This window comes from Manis javanica, chromosome 11 (assembly GCF_040802235.1).
Source record: "Manis javanica isolate MJ-LG chromosome 11, MJ_LKY, whole genome shotgun sequence".
NCBI lineage: Eukaryota > Metazoa > Chordata > Mammalia > Pholidota > Manidae > Manis > Manis javanica.
The window spans coordinates 116051601-116074125 of record NC_133166.1 but is presented as its reverse complement, the minus strand read 5'-3'; the positions used below and the strand labels follow the sequence as shown (position 1 = coordinate 116074125).

At 59.2% G+C, this 22525-nt stretch overlaps 2 protein-coding genes across 13 annotated transcripts in view; one reads left to right on the top strand and one right to left on the bottom strand.

Moving 5' to 3' along the window:
- The window catches only part of SCYL1 (SCY1 like pseudokinase 1), an 11441-nt gene extending 6383 nt beyond the window's left edge, over positions 1–5058 (top strand). The window contains exons 10-18 of one of the 5 annotated variants that reach the window (XM_036995364.2): positions 1518–1673; positions 2228–2416; positions 2534–2609; positions 2882–3046; positions 3282–3424; positions 4148–4216; positions 4313–4525; positions 4617–4671; positions 4799–5058. In XM_036995364.2, the coding sequence (XP_036851259.2) occupies positions 1518–1673; positions 2228–2416; positions 2534–2609; positions 2882–3046; positions 3282–3424; positions 4148–4216; positions 4313–4525; positions 4617–4671; positions 4799–4923 (1191 nt within the window). In that variant the 3' untranslated portion in view covers positions 4924–5058. Of the gene's footprint in view, positions 1–1517; positions 1674–2227; positions 2417–2533; positions 2610–2881; positions 3047–3281; positions 3425–4144; positions 4226–4312; positions 4526–4616; positions 4672–4798 lie in introns of all 5 variants that reach the window. The other 4 variants (XM_036995360.2, XM_036995362.2, XM_036995363.2 and 1 more) reach the window with 4 other exon arrangements.
- LTBP3 (latent transforming growth factor beta binding protein 3) lies at positions 5031–22525 on the bottom strand. Of its 8 annotated transcripts, none has more exons than XM_036995352.2 (28): positions 21723–22525; positions 18441–18770; positions 18079–18281; positions 17791–17896; positions 17493–17585; positions 17197–17319; positions 16556–16711; positions 16285–16470; positions 15721–15737; positions 15572–15644; positions 15301–15399; positions 13402–13527; positions 13185–13316; positions 12934–13062; positions 12585–12707; positions 12250–12372; positions 9357–9479; positions 8997–9116; positions 8026–8154; positions 7581–7748; positions 7311–7394; positions 6914–7042; positions 6675–6812; positions 6442–6582; positions 6146–6307; positions 5975–6055; positions 5759–5890; positions 5031–5604 (listed from the first exon to the last, which is right to left on the bottom strand). In XM_036995352.2, the coding sequence occupies exons 1-28, from the start codon at positions 22042–22044 to the stop codon at positions 5453–5455; spliced, it is 3900 nt and encodes a 1299-aa protein (XP_036851247.1). In that variant the 5' UTR covers positions 22045–22525; the 3' UTR covers positions 5031–5452. The 8 variants fall into 8 exon arrangements, with proteins under 8 accessions (XP_036851247.1, XP_036851245.1, XP_036851250.1 ...); XM_036995350.2 differs by having other exon boundaries at positions 16556–16714; positions 21723–22524; XM_036995355.2 differs by lacking the exon at positions 9357–9479 and having other exon boundaries at positions 16556–16714.

Below are 22525 nucleotides of genomic sequence, written 5' to 3'. Positions count from 1 at the left end.
TCTGTGCCCAGCCCTGTGCCTTCTGCTAGGATGCAGTATGCACAGGCAGACCAAGCTCCTTGCACCTCATGGGCTTCTTTTCAAGGGGATGAGGAATGGGCTTGGCAGACAGTCAACAGAATTAGAAAATATATATTATATTAGGAAGAGATGGAAAGTGTGAAGAGAAGGGTTTGTAGTTTCAAAAGCAGTGGTCAGTGAAGACATTGGCAAGGAGGGGCCATTTAAGGAAAGGAGGTGAAGGATTGAGCTTCATGGAAGTCTGGAGGAAATGTCTTCCCTGCAGAAGGAACAGCTTGTGCAGAGGTCCTGAGGCTGACATGTGCCTGGAGTGTAGAACTAGCAGCAGGAGGTTTAGCGTGTCTGCAGGGGCATGGTTGTGGGAGGTGGAGTCTGAGGGGTAGTGGTGGGGTTGAGGGCCAGGGCCTTGTAGGGTGTGTCAGGGACCAGATTTTCTGGGAGTGAGACGGAGGTCCTGGGGTATGGAACCGAGCACTGACACGGTCTGGCTTGTTTCAAAAGGATTGGTGTGTTGCTGTGTGGAAAGTTGACTGTCAGAGCAAGGTGGACACTGTTGGGGCTGTTCAGTGGCCCAGGTGAGAGATGACAGTGGCTCAGATCCAAGTGGTGGCAGGTGGAGAGCAGGGACCACATTCCAAAGGTGAATCCAGCAGTATTTGCTGATGGATGGATTTGCAGTAGAGGTGGTTTCTGGTCTGAGCAGCTGGAAGGCTAACTGCCATTTACTGAGAAGACTGGAAGGAACAGGTTTGCAGGAGGAGGCTGGGCTCAGGCATGGCCACGTCTGTGAGATGTGGAGATGGAGATGTCCAGGTGGCCTCTGGTTATGTGTGTGTAAAGTTTAGGGAAGAAGTCCGGGCCGGAGGTGTGCACCTGGGCATTGTCAGCTAACGGGCATTCAAAGCTGTGTAATGGGTGAGATCACCTAGGGTGGGGTGTAGAAGAGAAAAGACCCGAGGAGCAGCTCTGGGGGGTCTGAACAGTAAGACCTCCGCAAAAGGAGGTGGAGAAGGTGCAGCTGACAAGGTCAGAGGACAACTAGGAGAGGGTGGTGTCCTGGAAGACCAGAGTCAGAAGTTTCAAGGAGGAGAGAGAACTCAGGGGTGTCAAAACTGCTGAGGGATCAAGTTGGTTTGGGTGGAGAACCGGCCGTTGGATTTAGCACCATGGAGGTCAGTGGTGACTGTGCCCCAAGCCAATTGGTACAGAGTGTAAGGGGGTATTTTTGTTAAAGTCTGAGTAGAGTGCACGCAAGTGAGCAGAAGAGACACGGGAGACAGGATACAGACAAACTCTGGAGGTTTTTCTGTAAAGGGGACAGAATTGGGGATCCCTTTCCTTGGCATTCTGGATGGGAGGTATGTTTGGGAGGGCTCTGCCAGGTCTCCTCAGTGCCCATGGCTACCACTGGCCTCTGAACCCTCTCAGAAGGTCACTCCTACATGTGGCCCTTTGCTTGCCCTGGCCCACAGTTTCCTCTGTTCCCAATCCTGCAGTCCATGCTGCTCCTAGCCCCGAAGCTGAATGAGGCCAACCTCAATGTGGAGCTGATGAAGCACTTTGCACGGCTGCAGGCCAAGGATGAACAGGGTCCCATCCGCTGCAACACTACTGTCTGTCTGGGAAAAATTGGCTCCTACCTCAGTGCCAGCGTGAGTGCCAGGAGTTCTGTCAGTGTCACAGGGTCATAGCCTCCTCCACAGCCGGGCCTCCTTGTGTGTGGGGGCCATCATCCTTCCTGGAGACCTAGGCCCTGGGTGCCCCCAGTGCCAAGAGGTACAGTGAATCGCACCAGGTCCCAAAGTTAGTAGGTGGTGATATAGGAACTGAACCCAGGCCTGCTTGGCTCCATGGCTTGTCTGCCCCTCAGGGTTTGTAAATGCAGACCCCTGTAAATGCAGCACCCAGTTAACAGGAATGAATGAATCAGTTCAGCAGGGCAGGTGGGAAGAGAGGCACAGGCTCCCCCCGGGGCAGCTGCTGCTCTGCCTCTGTCACCCTGAGGCAACCTGAGCCCAGGGATGTGGGAGAAACCAAGACCCAAGGTTTTAAGTAAATTCTCCCCATTTAAGTTGTTAGTGATTAGCCCACATTTTTCAGATACTGGCGTCCATGGAGGGCCCCTGCTTTGGGACGTAAGGCCTGGCAGTTCTGGGCCCTAGTACTGACTCTCCACTCAGGAGCCCTTTCCCCTGCCCCACCCCAGACCAGACACAGGGTCCTCACTTCCGCCTTCAGCCGGGCCACTAAGGACCCGTTTGCACCATCTCGGGTAGCGGGTGTCCTGGGCTTCGCTGCCACCCACAACCTCTATTCAATGAACGACTGTGCCCACAAGATCCTGCCTCTGCTCTGCAGCCTCACTGTGGATCCTGAGAAATCTGTGCGGGACCAGGTGAGGCACAGCTGGGGCTGGGCCCTAGGGCTGGGACTTGGGGTGTTTGGGCCCTGGTGGCCTGGTGGGCTCCCTGGAATGCAGGAGGCCGCAGCTCTGCCCCCTACTACCCCACAGGCCTTCAAGGCCATTCGAAGCTTCTTGTCCAAACTGGAATCTGTATCAGAGGACCCCACCCAGCTGGCCGAAGTGGGTGAGTGGCCCACATTCATGTCCCCTCTTCCTCCTGCCACATCCTTTACTATCACATGTCATAGTCCCATTACTTCATTGGAGTAATTGAAAACTGGGAGAACCGTAGGGAGCAGACTTGTCACCATATCTCTGCCCACTCCATCTCACAGATAGGAAACACAGGCCTGTGAAGGGCACCACAGTCTTCTCTGTTAAGTCACTGCCCTCCTGACACCCTCCACATGGGAGCCTGACATGCCTACACCTTGTCTCCCTCCTGTCACTGCCCAGAGAAGGATGTCCACGCAGCCTCCAGCCCTGGAATGGGGGGAGCCGCAGCTAGCTGGGCAGGCTGGGCCGTGACTGGGGTCTCCTCACTCACCTCTAAACTGATCCGTGCACACCCCACGGCTGCCCCGGCTGAGACCAACATGCCCCAGAGACCCACGCCCGAGGGTGAGTGACCCATCCTGGCTGCATCAGTGACTGGGAGGGCTTAGGGGTGCTGGCACCCAGGAGCTATTACTGTCTGGCTCCCCCTGGGGGGTTATGGGGACACAGGGGACAAGGTAGGGTCTAGTCCTCTTGTGAGCTTCCTCTCCCTATACCCCCACCCCCAGCAACCTCTGCCCTATTCCAAGACCTTCCTGGAGCCCAGTGTATGGGAACTCAGTGAGCCTCTGCTCCCTAGGACTGCCTGCCCCAGCCCCTCCCCCTGCCCCTGCTGCATCCACAACCTCAGGCCACGGGGAGAAACAAGAGGAGGACAAGGACACAGCAGAGGACAGCATTGCTGCTGACAGATGGGACGATGAAGACTGGGGCAGCTTGGAAGTGAGTGGGGCTGAGCGGGCACCTCCCCTGGGGAAACCCCGCCTCCAGGGTCGCAGGCTGCCATTCAAGAAGCCCATTTGTGGGCTTGGCCGGAGTCAGGCTTGCCCTCATCTGCACAGCATCTCTGGCAAGAAGGTGTCATGGAGCGGTTTTTGTGGGCCAGAGCTGGCATCTGAGTCCGCACTAAATATCAAGGGCCCCTGGGAGCAGGGTCAGAAAGGCCAGGTGGGTGGCAGGTGGGACAGCCCGCAGGTCTTCCTTCCTCTCCTCTGCTACCTGTCCATCTTTCACCAGCCCCAGTGCCCACTGAGCCCTAGTGGTCAGCATGGATAGCCTACCCCCAGCACAGAGCCAGACCCCAGTCCTGCCTGGGCAGTGGGTTCTGGATGGGCTGAGGAAGGCGTGTGGCTGCCCAGAAGGGAAAGGGAGCAGAGCTCAGGGCCCAGTTTCCCATCTGGCTGACAGTAGTCTGGCCCCCGAGGCCATGAGAAGGGGTGTGGCACATCTAGATCTTGTTCCCCAGCCTCGTAGAGGAGTGATAGTAACCCAGGTTCAGTATGTCCACATTATAGATAGGAAACAGGGCCTGAGAAGCAAATGAGATGGCAGACAGGGGAAGGGGTAGAGCCCAGGGCTGAGAAGGGGCTGAGGGGTTCCTTGACCTTTTGGGTGGAGGTGGGGGGGGGTGTCTGTGGTGATGCTCACCTTCCTACACTACAGCAGGAAGCAGAGTCTGTGTTGGCGCCACAGGATGACTGGGGAACTGGGGGCCAGGCCAGCCATGCTGGACAGGTGAGCCAGGTGAGCTAGGGCGTGGTATGTATGGGGGTGCGGCTGGCCCCTCCCTCCCCCAAGCTGGCACTACCTCCCCCTCCCACTCTTCCACAGACCAACAACCCAAACCACAAATCCCTGGAGTCAGACTGGAGCAGCTGGGAAGCCGAGGGCTCCTGGGATCAGGGCTGGCAGGAGCCAAGCCCCCCAGAGCCACCCCCAGAGGGCACACGGCTAGCCAGCGAATATAACTGGGGTGGCCTGGAGCCTAGTGACAAAGGCGACCCCTTTGCTGCCCTGTCAGCGTGTCGGGAGGCTGGTGCACAGGTACTTGGCACCCACCTGGCTGGAGGGTACAGACCTGGGGTGGAACTCATCTGGGAGTCCACCTTCACTCCAGCCACACTTCCCTTTTCAGCAGAGATCAGCCTCCTGGGGCGATGACAACTGGGAGGGCTTGGAGACCGAGAGCCGTAAGTGCTTACCCTGGGCGGGCTGACGGAATAGGGCCACGCACCCTGGGGCAGGTATGGGCTGGGAAGGTGAGACTGGCGTGGCTTGTCCTGAGGACCTCAGCTAACTTATGCTTCCCACTCCCAGGGCAGGCGAAGGCCGAGCTGGCCCGGAAGAAGCGTGAGGAGCGTCGGCGGGAGATGGAAGCCAAACGCGCTGAGAAGAAGGTGGCCAGGGGTCCCATGAAATTGGGAACCCGGAAGCTGGACTGAACTGCTAGTGTGGGTACTTCCTGCCGGAGAGTGGGCCCCACGGATGTATTTATTGTACAAATCATGCGAGCCGGCCGGGCGGCCTGGCACATCACACGTGTACATAATCAGAGCCACAATAAATTTTATTTCACACGCCTGTGCTGGGCTCAGTGTAGCCCCTCCCAGGAGGCTGGGGTCTGGCGCTGCCCTGCGGAGTCCCCGCCCAACACAGACCCACCACAGATGTGAACATCAATTTGCTTCAAAAGCCAAGAGTAATGAGGCACATCTGATTTATCAGTTTCTAGGAGATGCCCTCTAGGAGGAAGGCCAGCAGCGCCCGGGAAGACCCAACTTCCGCCTGTGATCTGGGCGGAGCCGGCATGCGAGCCCTCGGGACACACGGCGCGGGAAGGGGTCTGTCTGTGAGCCCTGGAGGCTCCCTGGGTCCGAGCCCCGGATCGGGGCAGAAACTAGAGGCCGAGTTCGCCCCAAGTGCAGGGCAGAATCCCCTCGGTGATCGCCGAGGTCCGGGCCGAGGGCGATGTCAGCGGCGGCGCTGGGGCACGCAGGCCCCGTGCGGGCGGATGCGCGCAAAACCGGCCTTGCAGACACAGCGGAAGGAACCGCTGGTGTTAACGCAGCGCTCGCTCTTGCACAGAAGCCCGCGCTGGTTCAACTCTCGGCACTCGTCGATGTCTGGAGGTGAGAGCAACAGGTGCGGACTTCGTCAAAGCCGAGCAGCCCCCTTAAGCTCTTAGTTACGCCCCGGTTCCGCTGGGCCCCGCCCCGCCCCTAGCTTTGGTCCCGCCCCCTGCCACGACTGCCCTGTCCACCCCGCGGCCTGCCTCACCGACGCAGCGCGCGCGAGAGGCGTCGAGCTGGAAGCCTCCAGGACACTCGCACACGGCGCCGCCGGGCCGCGGCACGCAGCGGCCGCTCACACAGCGGCATTCGTCCGAATCCTCCTCCGAACTGTCCTCCTCTGAGAAGGCCGGAATACAGACGTCAACACCTCCACCTGCAGATGGCCGCGCAACCCCGCCCCTGTCCCTCCCACTACACTCACCTCGCGGGGGCTTCCCCAGTAGCAGGGGGCTCGCGTCCCAGAAGGAATTGCTCTCACTCTGCGATGTCGGGCACTGGGACCCTGGGAGGGGCGGTGAGCGTCAGCCATGTTGTTACACTCAGTTCCCATTTCTATACCCCCTCCTGGTAAACCCCAACCGGGCCAGCTCACCGGCGCCGCGCGGTGGGCACGGGCGGCACTGGGCTCCCCAACCGCGGCCCTGACGACAGCAGCAGTCGTCGAAGGTGAGAGCCGGGCCGGCCAGGGAGCCCGCGCACATGCCGTCCTCTCCACGCTGACCCCAGCACACGTCCCTCCGCTCCGGGGCACGCTCTGCGGAGGGACACCTGGCGTCAGGGAGGAGCCCGAAACAGGGACGACCCGTCCCCGCTTCAGGGGCCACGTCCCCGGGACTCCACGTAGCTGACTGGGCCGTGCAGTCAGGGCAGGACAGCCCTCGTCCTCACCGGCTGGGTTCTCAGGGAGCTGGCAGTCGCGGCCAGAGGGCCCGGGCAACCAGGGCTGGCGGCACTCGCAGCGGTACGAGCCCGGCAGGTTGACGCAGCGGCCAGGTCGGCAGGCTGCCAGGTCCTGACACTCGTCCACGTCTACGGGCAGCGAGGGGTGGGGGTGGGTGGCGGTCACCGCTTGGCTGGGCTCCCGCCCTCCTTGTTTCCCCAGCCACAGGCCCGGGCCTCACCCATCTCCTCCGGGTTCAGACACTGGCGCTGCGCCGGGCTGTACTCGGCCGGGGGTGTGCAGGCGCAGCGGTAGCCGCCGCGCGTGTTCTCACACACCCCGTTCCGGCAATTGGATTCGTCTAAGCACTCGTCCACGTCTGCGGGACGGAAAAGCGCGAGTGGTAGGAACCGGCCGGGAGTCGGGTGGTTGGGCGTGTCTCCCGGCCGCTTTCCCACGCCACGGGCTGGCTACACTCACCCACGCACTCCAGCAGGTTCCCGTCGTAGTAGAAGCCTTGCTTGCAATAGCACTCGTAGCCAGGCTGTGTATTCACGCACTTGCCCTCCTTGCAGATCTCCGCCCCGAACAATATGCACTCGTCGATGTCTGCGGAGGGACAAGCCGTGGGTGCCCAGTGTCCTCCACCTGCGAAGCCACTCGGGCCCACAGCCTTGGGGGTGTGGGCGGGGCTTGCCGCCGGAGCGCAGCCCACTGGAGTGAGAGACTTTTCCGGACGCCAGTTTTAGAGCGATAGGGGCGGGGCAGACAACGGGGGTGTGGGCGGGGCTTACCCCAGGGCCCGTCGCAGACCAGGCAAGCGCGGGCGGGGTCGGGGCGGCCCAAACTCGGTGGGCGGAGCCGTATCGGGGCTTACCGCGGTGGGCTGGGATGCCGTAGTTGACAATGTTGTTGTCTTGGGTGTAGCCCTTCCCGTCCGGGCAGAGGCTGTGGAACTCAGCTGCGGAGAGAGAACGGCCGTGGGGAAGGAAAGAGGCAAGGCTGCGCGCTTACATGCTGGCCATCGCCTCAGGCCAGAGCTCTAGGCCTCATTTCCCACCTGCCCAGGGAGGCGCCATTTCACCCAGTCCCTTTCCCAATGAAGAAGCAGGTTCTGGGAAGGCAAAGAACCTGCCTGGCCCCTGACCTGAGCTGTAGACTGGGCAAGGATAGATCTCGCAGTGGTCTCCCCAGCCAGCCCCTAGCGAGCAGCAGCATTCCTGCTGGGTGACATTGGTGGCCAGTACACTGTCGCAGAACACTGTGTCATCGAAGTTAAGGTAGCACTCCTTCTTGTGGTGGGGCTGCTCCACCTCTGAGGAGAGGGGAGGGCAGCTCAAGATCCTGCAATCTCTCTTTGTCCACATTCCCCCACACTCCCTGGCTCTCCGCAACCACCTTGTGAGAGCCAACCTCTATCCTCAAAGTGACATTCAGGGCCTTTCTGTGAGGTCTGGCCGCACTGAACTCTCCCAGGAAACGGATTTCCTTCTGTTCCCCAAACACCAGAGGGTGGGACCAGGGTACATCTCAGAACCTCGGCTGCAGCTCTAGGGAGTTGTCTAGACTGAGGGAGTAGGGAGGGCACTCACCCTCACAGCCATGATCGTCCTGGGTGGGTGTGAAGCCCTCATCACAGACACAAATGTAGGAGCCCTGCAGGTTCTTGCAGGCCCCGTGGGGGAGGCATAGACCTAGGTCCTGGCTGCACTCATCTATGTCTGCAGGGAGTGAGGCGAAACAGGAAGAGTAGCTCAGAAGGAAGCCAGCCCTCTTTCCCTGGAGGTGCACCCAAAGGGCCTCACGTAAGTCCAGAACCTGAATTTCCACTTTGATTTCAAAATACAATACAAAGTCCACTCATGTCTGTGCATGTGGACAGATATGTGCACATTCATTGCATTATTTTTCATAAAACTTTCAATGGTTCCCGCTGATATCAGAATGAAGTCCTAATTCTCAGATGGGCATTGAAGACTTTCAGTTTGTAAGTCTCACCATTTTATATTCTAAACCACCAACACCCTCAATTCTGTGTTTTGGGCACAAGTGTCTATTCTCCCCTGAAAACATAACTAGCTTCTTCCAGATCTCTGTGCTTTGCAAATGCCATTCTTTGGTCCTGGAATACCATAATTTTCTCTGCTTAGAGAACCTATTTATGCTTCAAGTTCCAATTCATCTGTCACCTCTCTGTTACAATTATTCACTAGTCCAGACCTCTTTTCACACTCAGCACCCTGAAACCTAAGAATCAATTCACGTGTCAGCTTCACCTAGCTGGGAAACCTGGGTCATTGCTCCATACCTAGTATATAGGACAAGGCCTGGCAAATTGTAGGTACTCAGTAAACTCTTGTTGGATGAAATGCATGTTATGGGTGAGCTGGCGTGTAGTAAGCACTACGTGATTACTGCCACTATTACAGTTACTATTATTTTAGGTGAGAGTGGAAGGCTGAGTAGCTGGTTGGCTGGAAAGTCAGACAGATCAACAATGTGTCTAGGAGATTACTGCTCCTTGCCATTCCTCCTCAGAAGCTCCCAGCCAGTCCCCTCATACCTTGGCACTTCCTGCCGCCTACCAGCCGATGCCCCTGGGGACAGAGACATCGGTAAGAGCCATTGGTGTTGATGCAGTCACCCCCAATGCAGGCTGCAGGGAAGTCACACTCATCAATGTCTGTAAGGCACCAAAGAGGTGGAGAATCTCAGGGGCTGAACACACGCACATAGCCTGAGGCTGCAGACTCCCCTTTGAACCCTGTGACCAACCTACACCCCATGCCCCATCTGGGGTCTGGATGGGGGCTGTTCATAGAAGTGCCTGGCTTGTTTACAGGCAGCCTCTGGACCGGAGGCCTGGCAGTGGAGGTCCTGGGGTCAAAGAACAGGTCGGCCCCCCAACTCTAGGCCTCCTCACCCTTGCAGTGGGTCCGGTCCCTTGACAGATGGTAACCAGAGAGGCACTGACACTGGAAGGAGCCTGGTGTGTTGGTGCAGATGCCATTGTCACACATGTCCCCGGCCTCACACTCATCCACATCTGCAGGGCACGGGGGTGTCAGAGGGCCAGGGTGGGGTGGTCTCAGGCTTCTACCCTTCTCTCACGGCTGCCCATGGCCTGGAGCACTGGAGCTGAGGCCAGTGGAACTTGAGAGAATCACGGGAACCTCACCCTACTCCCACGTGCATACCACACGTGGTAACCAGGCCACGTGCTGCCAGGGACCCTGGGCGTGTCTGATTCCAAATAGCTTGGGTCTCCTCATCCTTCATCCATCCTCCCCAGACAAGAGGTGCCCTCCGCCAGCCTCTCCTGCCCTGCCCTGGGCTTCCTTGCCCCAGCTGCTCCCACTTTGGTTCTCACCCTTTTCTCCTACATGGCTCCCTTCCTTCCCACATAAATGAGCTCCCCCATAGTTTTGTCCTTCTCACAGAATAATTTCTTCTGTTTGTGCAGTAAAGGAACTTGGCTCTCCCCTGAGAGTCTGCTTCTCTGCAGTTCTTTCTGATGGAAGCTGATCATGGCCCACACCCCTGCGCCCTTCCAAACCCTGCTCTTCCTCTGAGGTGCACTTGGCCCCTACTCTTGCGTCTACCTTCTCTACTGCTGTCAGCACCCAGCTTCTTAGGCCCTCTCCTTCTGTCTTCCTGTTCTAGTTTACAGCATCCGTGTTGACAGCCAGGCCCAGCCTTTGACCTTACACCCTTGATCCTTCAGTTTCTGGGACCTTCACCTCAGTGCCAGCCATTCATTTTGGGGACAAGGGCTGGGATCTGCCCCACCTTGGGCATCTCTGATGCTGCTGCTTTCCCACTGCCTCTCTCCCAGCTCCCCCAGCTGCTCTTGCAGGGCCCACAAATACCGTTCCTGGCTCTGCACTGGTCTGGCAGTCAGAGCCATGCCTGCCTCTTGGCTTCAGGATCCTGGGTGCTGAGTGGGCCTGCAGTAGTTGCCAAGCTTAGCACACTGGGCCACAGCCACTCCCTCTGGCTTCTTGCCCAGCCAGATCCTCAGCGTGGCTGGATCTTAAACCCTGACTCCTGGGAAGTCCCTAGGCCGCTCCCATGCCCCTGAGCAATTCCAAACCTCCACTGTTCTCTTAAGTCCTCAACTCAACTCAGGCTGGTCAGTATTTACTTAGTGAATTAAGGGTAATCTCCTTTAACCTCCTGAAAACCACTCTCTATATCCATACCCCTCTTGCCTCCTGTGAGAGCAAGTGGTATCCCTTCTCCTGCCCATGGCCTCTCTCCCAGCTGTCCTTGTCATCCCCATGCCTACTCTCCTGGCATCTCCTCCTCTGCCCACAGCTCCAGACCCCAGACTTTGCTCCTCTTCAAGTGCTGCCTGCATCTCCTGGCTTCCCATCAGCCCACAGAAGCCACCCTGTCAAGGCCACTGGGGATGTTCTTTCTCACCTCACCAGTTAGTTCTGATTTTATAAGAACCTCTCCATTGCATTGAGCTCCTTCTGCTCTTCCCCAGAAGCCTCCCCACCCTGGCTTCTCAGGTGGGCCTCCCAGGCCCTCCCACCACCTCTCCTCCTATTCCCCTGCCTTCTGCCCTTGTGGCAGTGTCCACAAGGCTCTGCCGAGGCTCCCCTCACTGGACCTGCCCTCTTTGGCTGAGCAGGTCCACCCAAGGCTCCACAGACCCCACAGTCCACAGTTCCAGGTGGAGTGTCTGGCCCAAGGCTTCCAATCCCTGTGGCACACCCTCTCCCGACATCCCCAGCAGAGAGGCCCACAGGGACCACCCACTCAACCTGTCCAACATGAAATTCAGTGTCTTCATTCTCAAACATCCCACCCCTGGGGATCGTATCCCAGTGAGCAGCTCCACCCATTGAGTCACCCAAACCTGAAATGGGTGTGTTGGGGGGGCATTCATTCCCTCTCTCCCTCCCCTGGACAGTTAACAAGCCAAGGAATCTGCTCTAATATTTCTATCACATCATCTCATGATCATCCTAAGATGACTACACTCGTTATGTCCACCACTGTCTCTGTCCTGAGTCACTCCAGCCACTCTCCACACTGGGCATCACAGGGAACTTTCCAAAGCAAATGGTGAATCTTGTCACTCTACCCTTTAAAATGCTTCAGGTGCCTCCTAACACCCTCAGGATAAGCCCTAGGCAGGGCTTCAGAGACCCTCTGTGGAAGGGGAACAGCTGTTCAGCAGCCTGCCCAGGCCCCAGCTCCTGTTTATAACCTTACAGCGCCCTGCCCACTCCGTGCTCTTTTTCCTCGCTCAGTCTCTTGGGGCTGAGTTCTCTGCCTGACATGCTGTTACCTCTCACTTTTCTTTGCTTGGCTAATTCCTATTGATCCTTCAGGACAAATCAGGCCTCACCTCCTCCCAGCTCTGCTGGTATTTCCAGGAAGCACCCAAACTCCATCCAGGCCTACAGCCCTGCACCCTACAGTCTGTGCCCAATGTTCCCAGGTTTCTCCGAATCCCAGACCCTGACCCCATCTCTTGGTGCATAATAAACATTTGTGCAGGGGATCTACTAATGCTGTCCCCCTCCCCATTCTTTTATATCTTTTCTTGTTTCTTCAAATTTAAGTAATGTGCTTTGCAAACACAGCTTCAAACCTTGCCCCCTAAGACAATTCCTGCTTAGAAATTCTGGTGGCACCTTCCCTGGCCAGGTTTGCTAAGAAAATGAGTGAATGGATCAGTGAACTGGAGGGGTGAATTAGCTACTTCCTACCCAGCCGTCTGACAGATGGGGTGACTCAGTCCCCAGCTTTGGTGCGTGAGGAGGTGGCGGGTAGCATAGCAAGGGAGGGCTGGGGCTCACCCAGGCAACTGCGGCCGTCGGGCGCTGGCGCATAGCCCTGGGCGCACGTGCAGCGAAAGGAGCCTGGGAGGTTCTCGCACCAGCCGGGCGAGCAGGGGCTGCCCTCGGCGCACTCGTTCACGTCTGCGACGGAGAAGCTCGCCTCGGACTCCGTCCAACTGGACGGTGCACTGTGTCAGGGTGGGGGCCCCTCCTCCTCCGGGGACCAGGGTGAGGCCCTAGACCACAGAGGCCCTGCCCTCAAAACGGCCCCAATCACCACGAGCCTCGCCCCACTCGGGTTTGCTTCGAAGCCCCGCCCTCTACCGTATCCGGAACCCAGGCCCCGCCCTCACCGCGGCAGGGCCCGCCCCCCTGACTGCGGTAGCCGGGCTGACAGGCAATGCACTTGAAGCTCCCGGGTTTGTTCTCGCATTTGCCATCCGGGCAGGAGCTAGGGTCTCGGCACTCATCGATGTCTGCGCGGGAGGGAGAAGGAGGAGGGTCCGTTTGGGGACAAGTGGCCGACCACGTGCTCAGGGTGCGTGTCAGGGCCTCCCTCCGTGACAGAACAAGAGGAACCGAGCCCTCTGGGCCCCAGGACCCCAAACTCTGAGAGGCCCAGAGCTGGGCAGACAGGAGCCCGTCCCCCCGCCCCCAGGTCGAAGGACCGCTAGATCGCCCCCTGTCAGCCTGTCTCCCCACCTTCACACACGGGCGGTCGGGAGGCTTTGAGCCGGTAGCCCGGGTAGCAGTTGCACTTGTAGTGACCCGGAAAGTTGATGCAGAAGCCGCCGTCGCCGCACAGGTGGGGCTTGGCGCACTCGTTCAGGTCTGAGCGGGAGGGATTGGGGCGCAAGGGAGAGCAAGGAGCGGCGGAGGGGATTACCCGGCGGCCCAGAGAAGAGCCCCGCATGCTCCCGGGCCCAGCGCCGTCCGACCCCGGCCGCGCTCACCCGCGCACGAGCGCCCCCCGGCGCCCACGTGCAGGCGGTAGCCGCGGTTGCAGTGGCAGTTGTAGGAGCCGCCGGTGTTCATGCAGATGCCCCTCCCGGCGCCACACGGCTCCGCCTCGCACTCGTTCACGTCTGAGAAGGACCCGAGGGCGAGGAGATGTCAAAGGGATGTCGGGAGCCACGGCCGCCCCCGGGCCGCCCTCCCACCCGCGCTCACCCACGCAGTAGCGGTGCTGCGGGTGCGACCGGTAGCCCGGGTTGCAGTGGCAGGAGTAGTCCGAGGGGCCCGGGACGCACTCTCCGTGGCCACAGATGTTCTGGTTCAGTCGGCACTCGTCTGTCTCTGCGAGCAGCGGCCAGGTTGGGGGCCGAGCATCGAGCACTCACGCTCTGCCACGTCCCCAGGGCAGACCTAGATGCCCCATTCCTAATGACCCGGCTACCTGAGCCTGGTCCCACAATGACCTCAGGTCCCTATACACCCAAATTCCAGCCTAGAATTTCCTACCCCTTCATTCCAGATAACCCCGAGGTCACAACGCAGATAGCCCCAGTGACCCCACCTCCCTGACATCCCTTCCTCAACTCCAGGACCCTTGATACTTCTATCCCATTCACTATACTCTGTCTCATCACCCCAAACCCCACCACATCCCCTCACGCATCCCAATCCCAGGCATCCAACCCACGGGGCTCTGAGACCACCTTCTCAGCAGTCACACCAGGGACAAGGGCCCCCCACTGTATAATGACTGATTTCTTCTTCCTCCCAAGGCAGGCAGTTGCTGGTTTCCTGGGAATCTGGCTTGCCCCATACTTGTGCAGCGGTGGTCAGATCCAGGAACCACTCCCCACCCCTGTCTTTGTCACCAGTGATTCCAGGATTCTCTGCCTCCTACCGCTCCCTCCTTTTGGTCCCTCCTCTGTCCCCCACCCCATGCAGCACAGGCCTGATGTTGAACTCTGCCCCACCCCAAACACACCCGGCTAGTGGGCATGTGCAGGCTTTCTCTTTGCCTAGAGTGCCTGTCCATAGACATGTTTAAACACCCACTCCTCTGAGAAGCCTCCTCCGGTGCCTCTTCCTCCACATTTCCACAGCCCTCAGGCTGTCAGTGAGTTTTCCTAGCCTATGCAGGCCTGCAGGGCAGCTGCTTTCTCACCCTGGAGCTCATCTAGCCTCTGGGTTTTTATTAGGCTGGCGCTCCCTTGTGGCTTTGGAGTCCACACACACGTTGAGCTTGAATCTGGCTCAGCTGTGGGAGCTGGTGCAAATTACCGAACCTCTCTGAGCCTCGTTTCTCATCTGGAAAATGAGGCTAACTGTGTGCCACTTCACAGGGTATGAGAAGGTTTAACAGTGTTTAGTACATAAAACCTTTCAGGCAGTGCCTGGCACAAGGTGAGTGCTCAGCCACATCCAGCAGCTAGTATGATACCCCAAACCCTGCAGACACTTCCCACAGCCTTTGGGACCAAAGCCAAGCCTCTTACGAAGGCTCCATGCATCGGCTTCCCTTGCTTCGGAAACACTGATCTGTTGTGTGGTTTTCCTCTCCACCAGTGTTTCATCTTCTCATGTCTTTGCCCAAACTTAACCTGGAATGTCCGTTTCCACAACCTGCACGCCCATTCCCTCCCATTTCTCCACTATTTCTAACAATCTTTAAAGCCCTGCTCAGAGAACGCCCTCCTCTCATCGCCACACTACATATTATCACAACCCCCAGACTTCCTTCCTTCTTCTCTGATTTATTTTTTTAATGAAACATAGTAGATTTTTACTCATTGGTCTGTTTGTTGTCTGTCTACTCTGCAAGGACAGGGAGTTTCTGTGTATTTTGTTTCACTTAAAAAGTGCCTGGCACATAGTAGGTGCTCCATAAATATTTGTTGAGTGAATGAAAAAATGCCTTCAAACTGTGCTGACCACCATAATATCCGGATCATGTGAGGGGCAAGGGGCGTCTCTGCTGAGCACAAGGATTCCCCAGCACCCAGGCCAGCGTGGCACACACATAAGCCCTAGACAAGCGTTAGTTCTCCCGGAATGATTAGAGGGGAGTAGGAGAGGAGTAGAACTAAACTAGGGCGTGGCCAAGAGGGTGGATCTTACCTGTGACCTGAGTAGGGGCAATCTCCACCGCGCTGCGGGACGGAGGCAAATCCGGCAAGAACCAGCGCACGGTGGGCAGTGAGGGCCGGGAGATCAGCTCTGCAGGTAGCAGCTCACATCGGTCAGGGTGTGAGGAGGGTGGGAGAGCCACCCTCTGGTGGACTTCACCTCCCCACTACCTCCCTGCTTCGCCACCCCCTGGTGCCAAGGCTGTGAGCTCCCCCAGTCAGTGACAGCCCTTCAGGACTGGTCCCCGCAGCGTCCAGCTCACCAGGGTACGGTCGGGCAGGAGATGTGGTGGCAGTCAGGTGGCTCTGCTGTGCTGACTGCTCCTCTATCACTGGCTGTGGGTGACAGCAACATGAACCCTCTGTGTCTCCTTCACCTCCCCACCCTTCCTGCCTGGGGTCTCATACTCACTGAGCCGGTGCTCACCCCTAAACGGAAAAAAGATGGAGCCATTAAGTGTTGGATGGGAGAAGGGAGTCAAGCCTGGACAGGTAGTTGGGTATTTCTGGTTAGTGTCTCTGAGAGTTTAACAATCATGTCTCTGGGTCAAGTGTCAAATGTTAGATCCTGGGGATCAAGGAGTGTTTGCATTCTGGGTCAGGGGAACAGGTATGGGGAGCAATGGTTGGTCAAGGTCCTTGGGTTAAAGAACAAAGCTTAGGAGGTTGAAGCTGGACCAGATCTCTGGGTGAGAGGATCCGATCTAGGGACAGAATTTGGGCTGGATCAAGTGCACTGGTCTGGAAATCAAAGTGGTTCCAGGGTCAGTGTATGGTCAGATCCTGTCAAGCAGGGGTTAAATCCTGGGGTTACAACCTTCGTTAGGGATAGGAAGGTCAGTTCTGGGGGTCGGTAGGTAGGTCAGCGATTAGGAGGTAGGCATTAGACTCTGAGGCTACATCTGCGCATCAGGGATGAAGAAGCCAGGTCTAGGGGTTTAGCATCTGTTAGGGAACAGAAGGGGTCAGGCCAGACCTCTCTCTTCCTCTGTGTCCTCAGGTGGTGGAGCCCGGCTGGGGCTCTCAGGTTGCTGCTGGGACTTGGGTGGCCCGTCAGGGTGCAGGAAAAGGGAAAAGTCACTTTCTCCCTGAATGGTGAGCGTCTGGTGGGACGTGAGGATGTGGTACCCCTTCCCAGCTGGACAGATCTCCTTGAAGGCAGCTGTGGCCAGAGTAAGAGGTAAGGAAGTGAATGCTTTCTGGACAGGCACGTACACAGCCCTTAGCCCCATATGCTGCAGGCTCACCGGTGCCATCAGCCGGGCAGCGCTGGCACCTCGCACCCCAGGCCTTGCCGACACTGCAGCAACAGAGCTGACGGGTGAGGCGTGTGGTCAGTGGGTGCTGACACTGGTGCTCAGGACTCACCAGGCGGAAACACAGGCTCTTCTCCTCTGGCTTGTCTGCTGCAGGGGCCAGTGGCAGGCATGGGCATCTGGGCCTGAACACTGCCCATGTCCCTCTTTCCAGCAGCTCCAAACTTTGCTTTTCTTGCCCAGACAACCCTTGATCCTCATGTGGCCCCTGACCCCATATGACCCTGAATTCATGTGACCCCTGAATCTCTCTCTTGCCTCATGTGACCCCTGAAACCTCTGTGACCACTGACCCCACTGACCCCTGATTCTAGCTGCTCTATACTTTATCCCTCCTTCCCATTATATAGCCCCTTATATAGCCCTTGACCCCATCTGACCTGTTTCCCCAGGTCTCATGTCACTCCTGACCCCATTGGCCCCTGATCCTATGTGCTCTGGGCCTTGCTCTTCTTGCAGTCAACCCTTGACCCCACTCTGACCTCTACGACCTCTGATTCTTGCTGCTTGGAGCCTTACCACTCCTTCCCATACCTTGTGACCTCCCAGGGCCCTGAACCCTGCAGTCTCACCAATGCATTGTGTGCGAGAGGGACCCAAGCTGTGGCCAGGTGGGCAGACGCAGCGATAGGAGCCAGGGTTGTTGAGGCAGTCACCATGGCGACACACGCCCGGCATCGCACACTCGTTGATGTCTGTGGTAAGTGGGAGTTTGGTCCCTCTAGTCTTGGGCCATAGAGTGACAGCAAGCTTTTCCAAGAACCTCAGGGTCCAGCTCAAGCCCTGCCTCCTCCCTCACCCACCCTGGGACATCCCCATGACAACCGGCCTGCCGCTCCAGCCCACAGAATCTCCTGAGTGGCCATACCCTGGCAATGGGTGCTGTTGAGTCTCTTGTAGCCCTGGGGGCAATCAGTGCCCACCTCCCCTCGCACAGACCCTGGCTTCTGCATCCCTGTGTCTGCAGAAAGAGGAGAGTGTGGCAGGGGAGGAGACTGGGGGTCCTGCAGGGAGGGCACTGTGGAGGGGCAGAGTGGAATGCTGAGGGGAATCTGGTGGTCAGTGAGAGGCTTGGGCTGCACTGGCTGGGCACACCCACTGCGGGGGTGGGGGGTGGGGGGTCCACCCTGCAGCAGGCGGGTATCCCCCTGAGCCCAGGCACTCACACTGCAGCTGGGGGCACTTGTGGCACTTGCTTTGGCCCCATGCGGTGCCGATGCTCCCACAGCAGTCTTCCTGCTTGGTGAGGCCAGGGAGGGGATTGCTGCCACACTAGCGGGAGGAGCATGGACAGGGGTCACAGGGCGTCCAGTCCCTATCCTGCCTCCCTCCCTCCTGAGATCCTTTCCCCCTACCCTTGGCCTGCCAAGCCATTTTGTGCAATCCTTGTAAACTGGGACAGGGCAACCTTGATACTGAAGGGCCAGTCCAGCCGGGACTGTGAAGTCACTCACAGGCTGCTTGGGCAGCGTGTCCTGGAAGCAGCGGCCCAGGGGCTTCTGGGTGGGTGGCCTGGGGTGCTGGGGCTTCGGGTGTGGCAGCAGGTGCTGGGAAGAGGCTGGGCCCTCCGCATTTGACCCTTCGATGCGGTGCACTTGGACCGAGGCCTCGGGTGGGTGGTGGACGCGCACGTTCACCACGGGGGGCGGGGCCTGGACTGGGGGGTGGGGGCACGGTGGCCTCAGGGCTGCCCTGAGCGGTGGGTTGTGGTGCAGAGCTCCTCCAGGGCTGGCCTCCGCGCGGGTCCCCCCACCCTAGTGACCACCCACTTTGGTCTTCCCCGGTGCGCCCGTCCATCACCCAGTACCTTCCGTACCTTCCGCTGAGATCTGTCCTGGCCCGAGGGGCACCAGGAAGGCTGCGTGCTGTGCAGGGGGCCCCTCCCCAGGCCCGGACGGATCGGCGATCACCTGGACCGCATAGATGGCGTGCTTGCTGGCCACAGACTCGCTCTCCGGAGCCAGGGGCGGCAATGCGCCTGTGGACAGGGTTCCGGCCCGGCCCATCCCAGGGCCTGAGCCGCCGGTGCCCCCGCCGCCTCCAACGGCGGGCACCTGGCAGAAGCGACCCGTGAAGTCCGGGGGACACAGGCACTGGTTTCGGGAGGAGCACTGGCCACCATTCATGCAGGGCAGAGGACACACCACTGGGGAGGGGAGGCGGATCAGGGCCCGGGAGGACCCCCACTCCCAGCCTGCAGGTCCAGTCCCTCAACCACATCCTGTCTTAACCTCCCTCCTCCCGCTTCCTTGCTGCCCAGTGGCTCTGCCCTCCTTGGGCAGCTGGGTTTGTAACACATCACACACACACACACACACACACACACACACACACACAGCCCCTTAGGTCCCCCGAGATCTTTCTATCCGTGTTGGCTTCTGGATTCTTAAGTCCTGGGCTTAAATCCCAGCTAGGAGGTTATGTGCTAGTTGTGTGGCTCTGAGCGACTTATTTTCCTTCCCTGAATCTCAGTGTCCTCATCTGTAGGGATGTTGTGTCTATTAAATAAGAAAATGCCTGTACAAATGCTTGGCACAGTGCCTGGTACACAGAGGGTGTTTAATAAGTAGTAGCAAATGATAACGATAATGGCCTTTTCCTCCTCTGGCCTCCCCTCTGCCTCCCCTGGGAATGTGATCTCTCTCTGGCCCTGCCTCCTCTTCTAATGCTCCCCCAGATGCAGGCCTCTGCCCTCTCTGGCTCTCTCTCTCCCTCTGCCCCGTCCCAGGGCTCTCACCTTACCACTGCCAATGAAGCCTATGCTTTAGCTACACTTCTCGGGGACTCTCTCGCACACCTCCTCCCAGGGGACACTGTCAGAGGTCAGCATCCTGCCCCCGCCCCGACCTCCTGTGACCGTGGATCATAGCGGGGAACTCCTGCCTGCCCCAGGCACTCCTAACTGAGCCTCAAGGCTCCATCTCTCCTCCTGCCACCCCACCCAGTTCTGGCCTCTGTACTGTCTCAGGAATCCTTCTCCCCTCTTCCCCAGGCTCTTTGCCCTTCCCTTGCCCCAAGCCTTGCCCCCTGGCTTCCTCCCTCTCTCCTGCCTGTCCACACCCCAGCACCCCCAGAGAAACTGGCCTCAGGCAAAGCCCTGGCATAGTCACACCACTGGTCACTATTTGCATCCTTGCCTAGACATTTAAGGCTGTCCATAGCCCAGAATGAATCTTCTTTTGGCCCATCCCCCCCTTTCCTTGTGCACCCCACGTCCTAGGACTCATCCCCCTGCTCCTACCAACATGCCATGTCTTAGGCCTCTATGGCTTTATTCATGCCATTCCCTCCACTTCAGAGTCCTGTCCCCCATCTACATATTTAAACTTTATCCTTCCAGCCGTCTTTTCCCCCACAAAAGGGGCCTTTCCTCTTATCCCACCTGTCTCATTCCCTCTCCTGAGTTATCACTCTGCCCCAGCTCTGCCTGGCACTTGCTTTGGTTACTTTCATGTCTGTCTTCCGCACATAAAGGGTGCTTCAGAGGGCAGGTCTGGGTCTGCTTCAGCTCTGGGTCCCAGGTTCAGGGGGAATGAATGGAGCAACTGGATGGGAGGATGGGACTTTGGTCTGTGACACACACTCACATCTGACATCCAGGCTTGGGACCCTGAGCTCATGCCAGGTTCCAATTCCTCTCCTGCCTGCCCCAGGGCTGCCCTCACTCCCCTGGACACCTGCAGGGCCTCAGAGGGACAGCCCATACCCATAGCCATCAGGGCTTGGCTAAGGGCAGGCCAGCCCAGCACATCCTGCCCAGCCTCTTGGGGTCAGGACTCTCAGGGCAGAAGGGGTGTGTCCTGGGCTGGGGGAGGCAGGATCCTCTCTTTCCTGCCTCCAGTGAGTCACCCATAGTGGTGAGGGTGACCTCCCAGTGACACCCGCCCACTGTGGCCTGGGCGCCAAGCCTGGGGGATGTGGGCAGCACAGATGGAGACAGCAGCCTGGGCAGGATGGCCAGGGGCCTGGGAGGCAGGGTCCACATACACTCACACACAGTCATCTCATCACGCACAAACACACACAGACTCATTCTGACACCATCACAGGTTCACGTAAACATTCCCAGAGTGCCAGGAGACACACACCCAACACAACACGAAGAAATTCAACTAATCAAAATGTGCCATTCCAGAGCTCATGCACACGCCCGTGTGCCATTGTACACACACCCCGTGAGCATGGTGAACTGCATTGCTGGGGTTCCTTGGCTGAGTGGGCATGCGCGTGGATGAATGTGTAAGAGGGGCTGTTTGGCTGGTGCCTTCCTGACCCCGGCCTAATTACCCTGTCCAGGAGGGTAATTACTGCTGGGACACCTCCCAAGCCTGGTCCACAGTGCCCTGGGGAAGGAAAGCTAAGCCCTGGCCTGGCCCTTTGACAAGCTGCTGAAGAAGGGGTGGGCTCCAGGAAGAACTGGGGCGCCATAAAGGCTTGTTGTGGGGGAGACTGTGAGGGTCTCTGAGGCAGAGCTCTTGAGAGCTTATGGGGGAGGCACAGATGGGGTATCAGGAAAAGAAGGGACTGGCGACCCAAACCAGCCCCTACCCCTAGGCCTGCACCCCACTTGTCAGGCCTCAGCACTCCTCCCCTCCAAGACCTTGCCAGTGACTAACCCCCTAAGCCCCAGCCCTTAGCTCCACCTCCCAGAGAAGGCAGGTGTCTACCTCAGCAGGCCCTAATTTAGACAGTTTTTAAAGACTTTTCCTATTTATTCCAGCAAGTCTGTTTACCCCTTCTCTGAGACCTCCTGCCCCCAGGCCACATCCCTCAAAAGCCCTGTGTGTTGACCCTGCCTCCCTTTCAGGACCCAGCACCTTCCTAGAGGCCTGTGTCATCCGGGACCCCAGCATTACACCAGGCCTTAGGCCTCAGCCCCGACCCAAATCTGTGCAGTCCAGGGTCCCTGCAGCCCTTTGGCTTTGGGCCCCACGACTCCAGCCTCCCAAGCCCCCTGAAGGCCCCGAGGCCCCAGGCCTCCAGAGCTCCGCTCTCCGTACCCCTGGCCCTAGTGTCATATGCCCCACTCTGCCATGTATCCCGCACTCGCCCAGGTACCTCCGTCCCCACGCCCCCCACCCGTGCCCCCGGCCCTCACCCACGCGGAAGCCGGAGCCCGTGAGCGTGTCGGTGCTGTGGCCGTTCTCTCCGATGAGCGTCATGTTGGAGCCCTGCTGACAGCTGTCCCGACACTGGCCCTTGAGGCAGGTCCGCTTGCAGATCACTGGCGCAAAGACCACCTTGAAGCGCTCGCGGGCCAGCGCCCCGCCCCCGCCGGCGCCCCGCTCGCCCGCAGGCCCCCCCTCGGCCCCGCCGCCCGGGCCCAGCAGCAGAAGCAGCGCCAGCAGCCCCGCCGCCCCCGCCCCCGCCCCGCGCATCTCAGGGCCCCGGCCGCCAGCAGCCCCACGGGGCCCGGGCATCCGCGGCCGCAGGACCCGGGGGCGCGGCCGGGCGGGGGCTACGGTCCCGGCGCCCGCGGCGGGTAGCAAGCCGGGGGCCCGGGAGAGGCGTGGGGAGGGCGGCGAGGGACAGGAACGGAGGAAGCGCGCTGGGAGGGACAGCAGGCGCGGGCGGGGGGCCAGCGCGAGGCAGAGATGGAGGCTGGACTGCGGGGAGCCCAGAAACTGCCCCAGTCCCGGGCGGGAGCCCAGCCACGAGCCGGGCCGGGGGCCTGCGAGAGCCCCAGAGTGCGGCCGGCGCGGGGCGGCCGGAGCGAGCTGAGGCGGAGAGGAGGAGCGAGGGCAGAGGGAGGCCGGGCGGCCGGCCCGCTCCGCGCCTCCCCCGGCCGGGCTGGGCTCCCGCGGGCGCCGGGAAGCAGGGAGAAGTGAGCAGTTGTTTTCCCTGGCTGGAGCGCGGCGCGGCGGCGGCGAGGGGGCTGGGACGCTGGCCCCGGGCCAGGGA

What these genes read in the sequence shown, in the direction of transcription:
- LTBP3 (XM_036995350.2), bottom strand. Translation starts at nt 22,044, where the DNA reads ATGCCCGGGCCCCGTGGGGCTGCTGGCGGCCGGGGCCCTGAGATGCGC. An exon ending in CTGCCCGGCTGATGGCACCG is followed by an intron (nt 16,471 to 16,555) that starts GTGAGCCTGCAG and finishes CTCTGGCCACAG; the next exon opens with CTGCCTTCAAGGAGATCTGT. An exon ending in CGGCATCCCAGCCCACCGCG is followed by an intron (nt 7,043 to 7,310) that starts GTAAGCCCCGAT and finishes GTCCCTCCGCAG; the next exon opens with ACATCGACGAGTGCATATTG.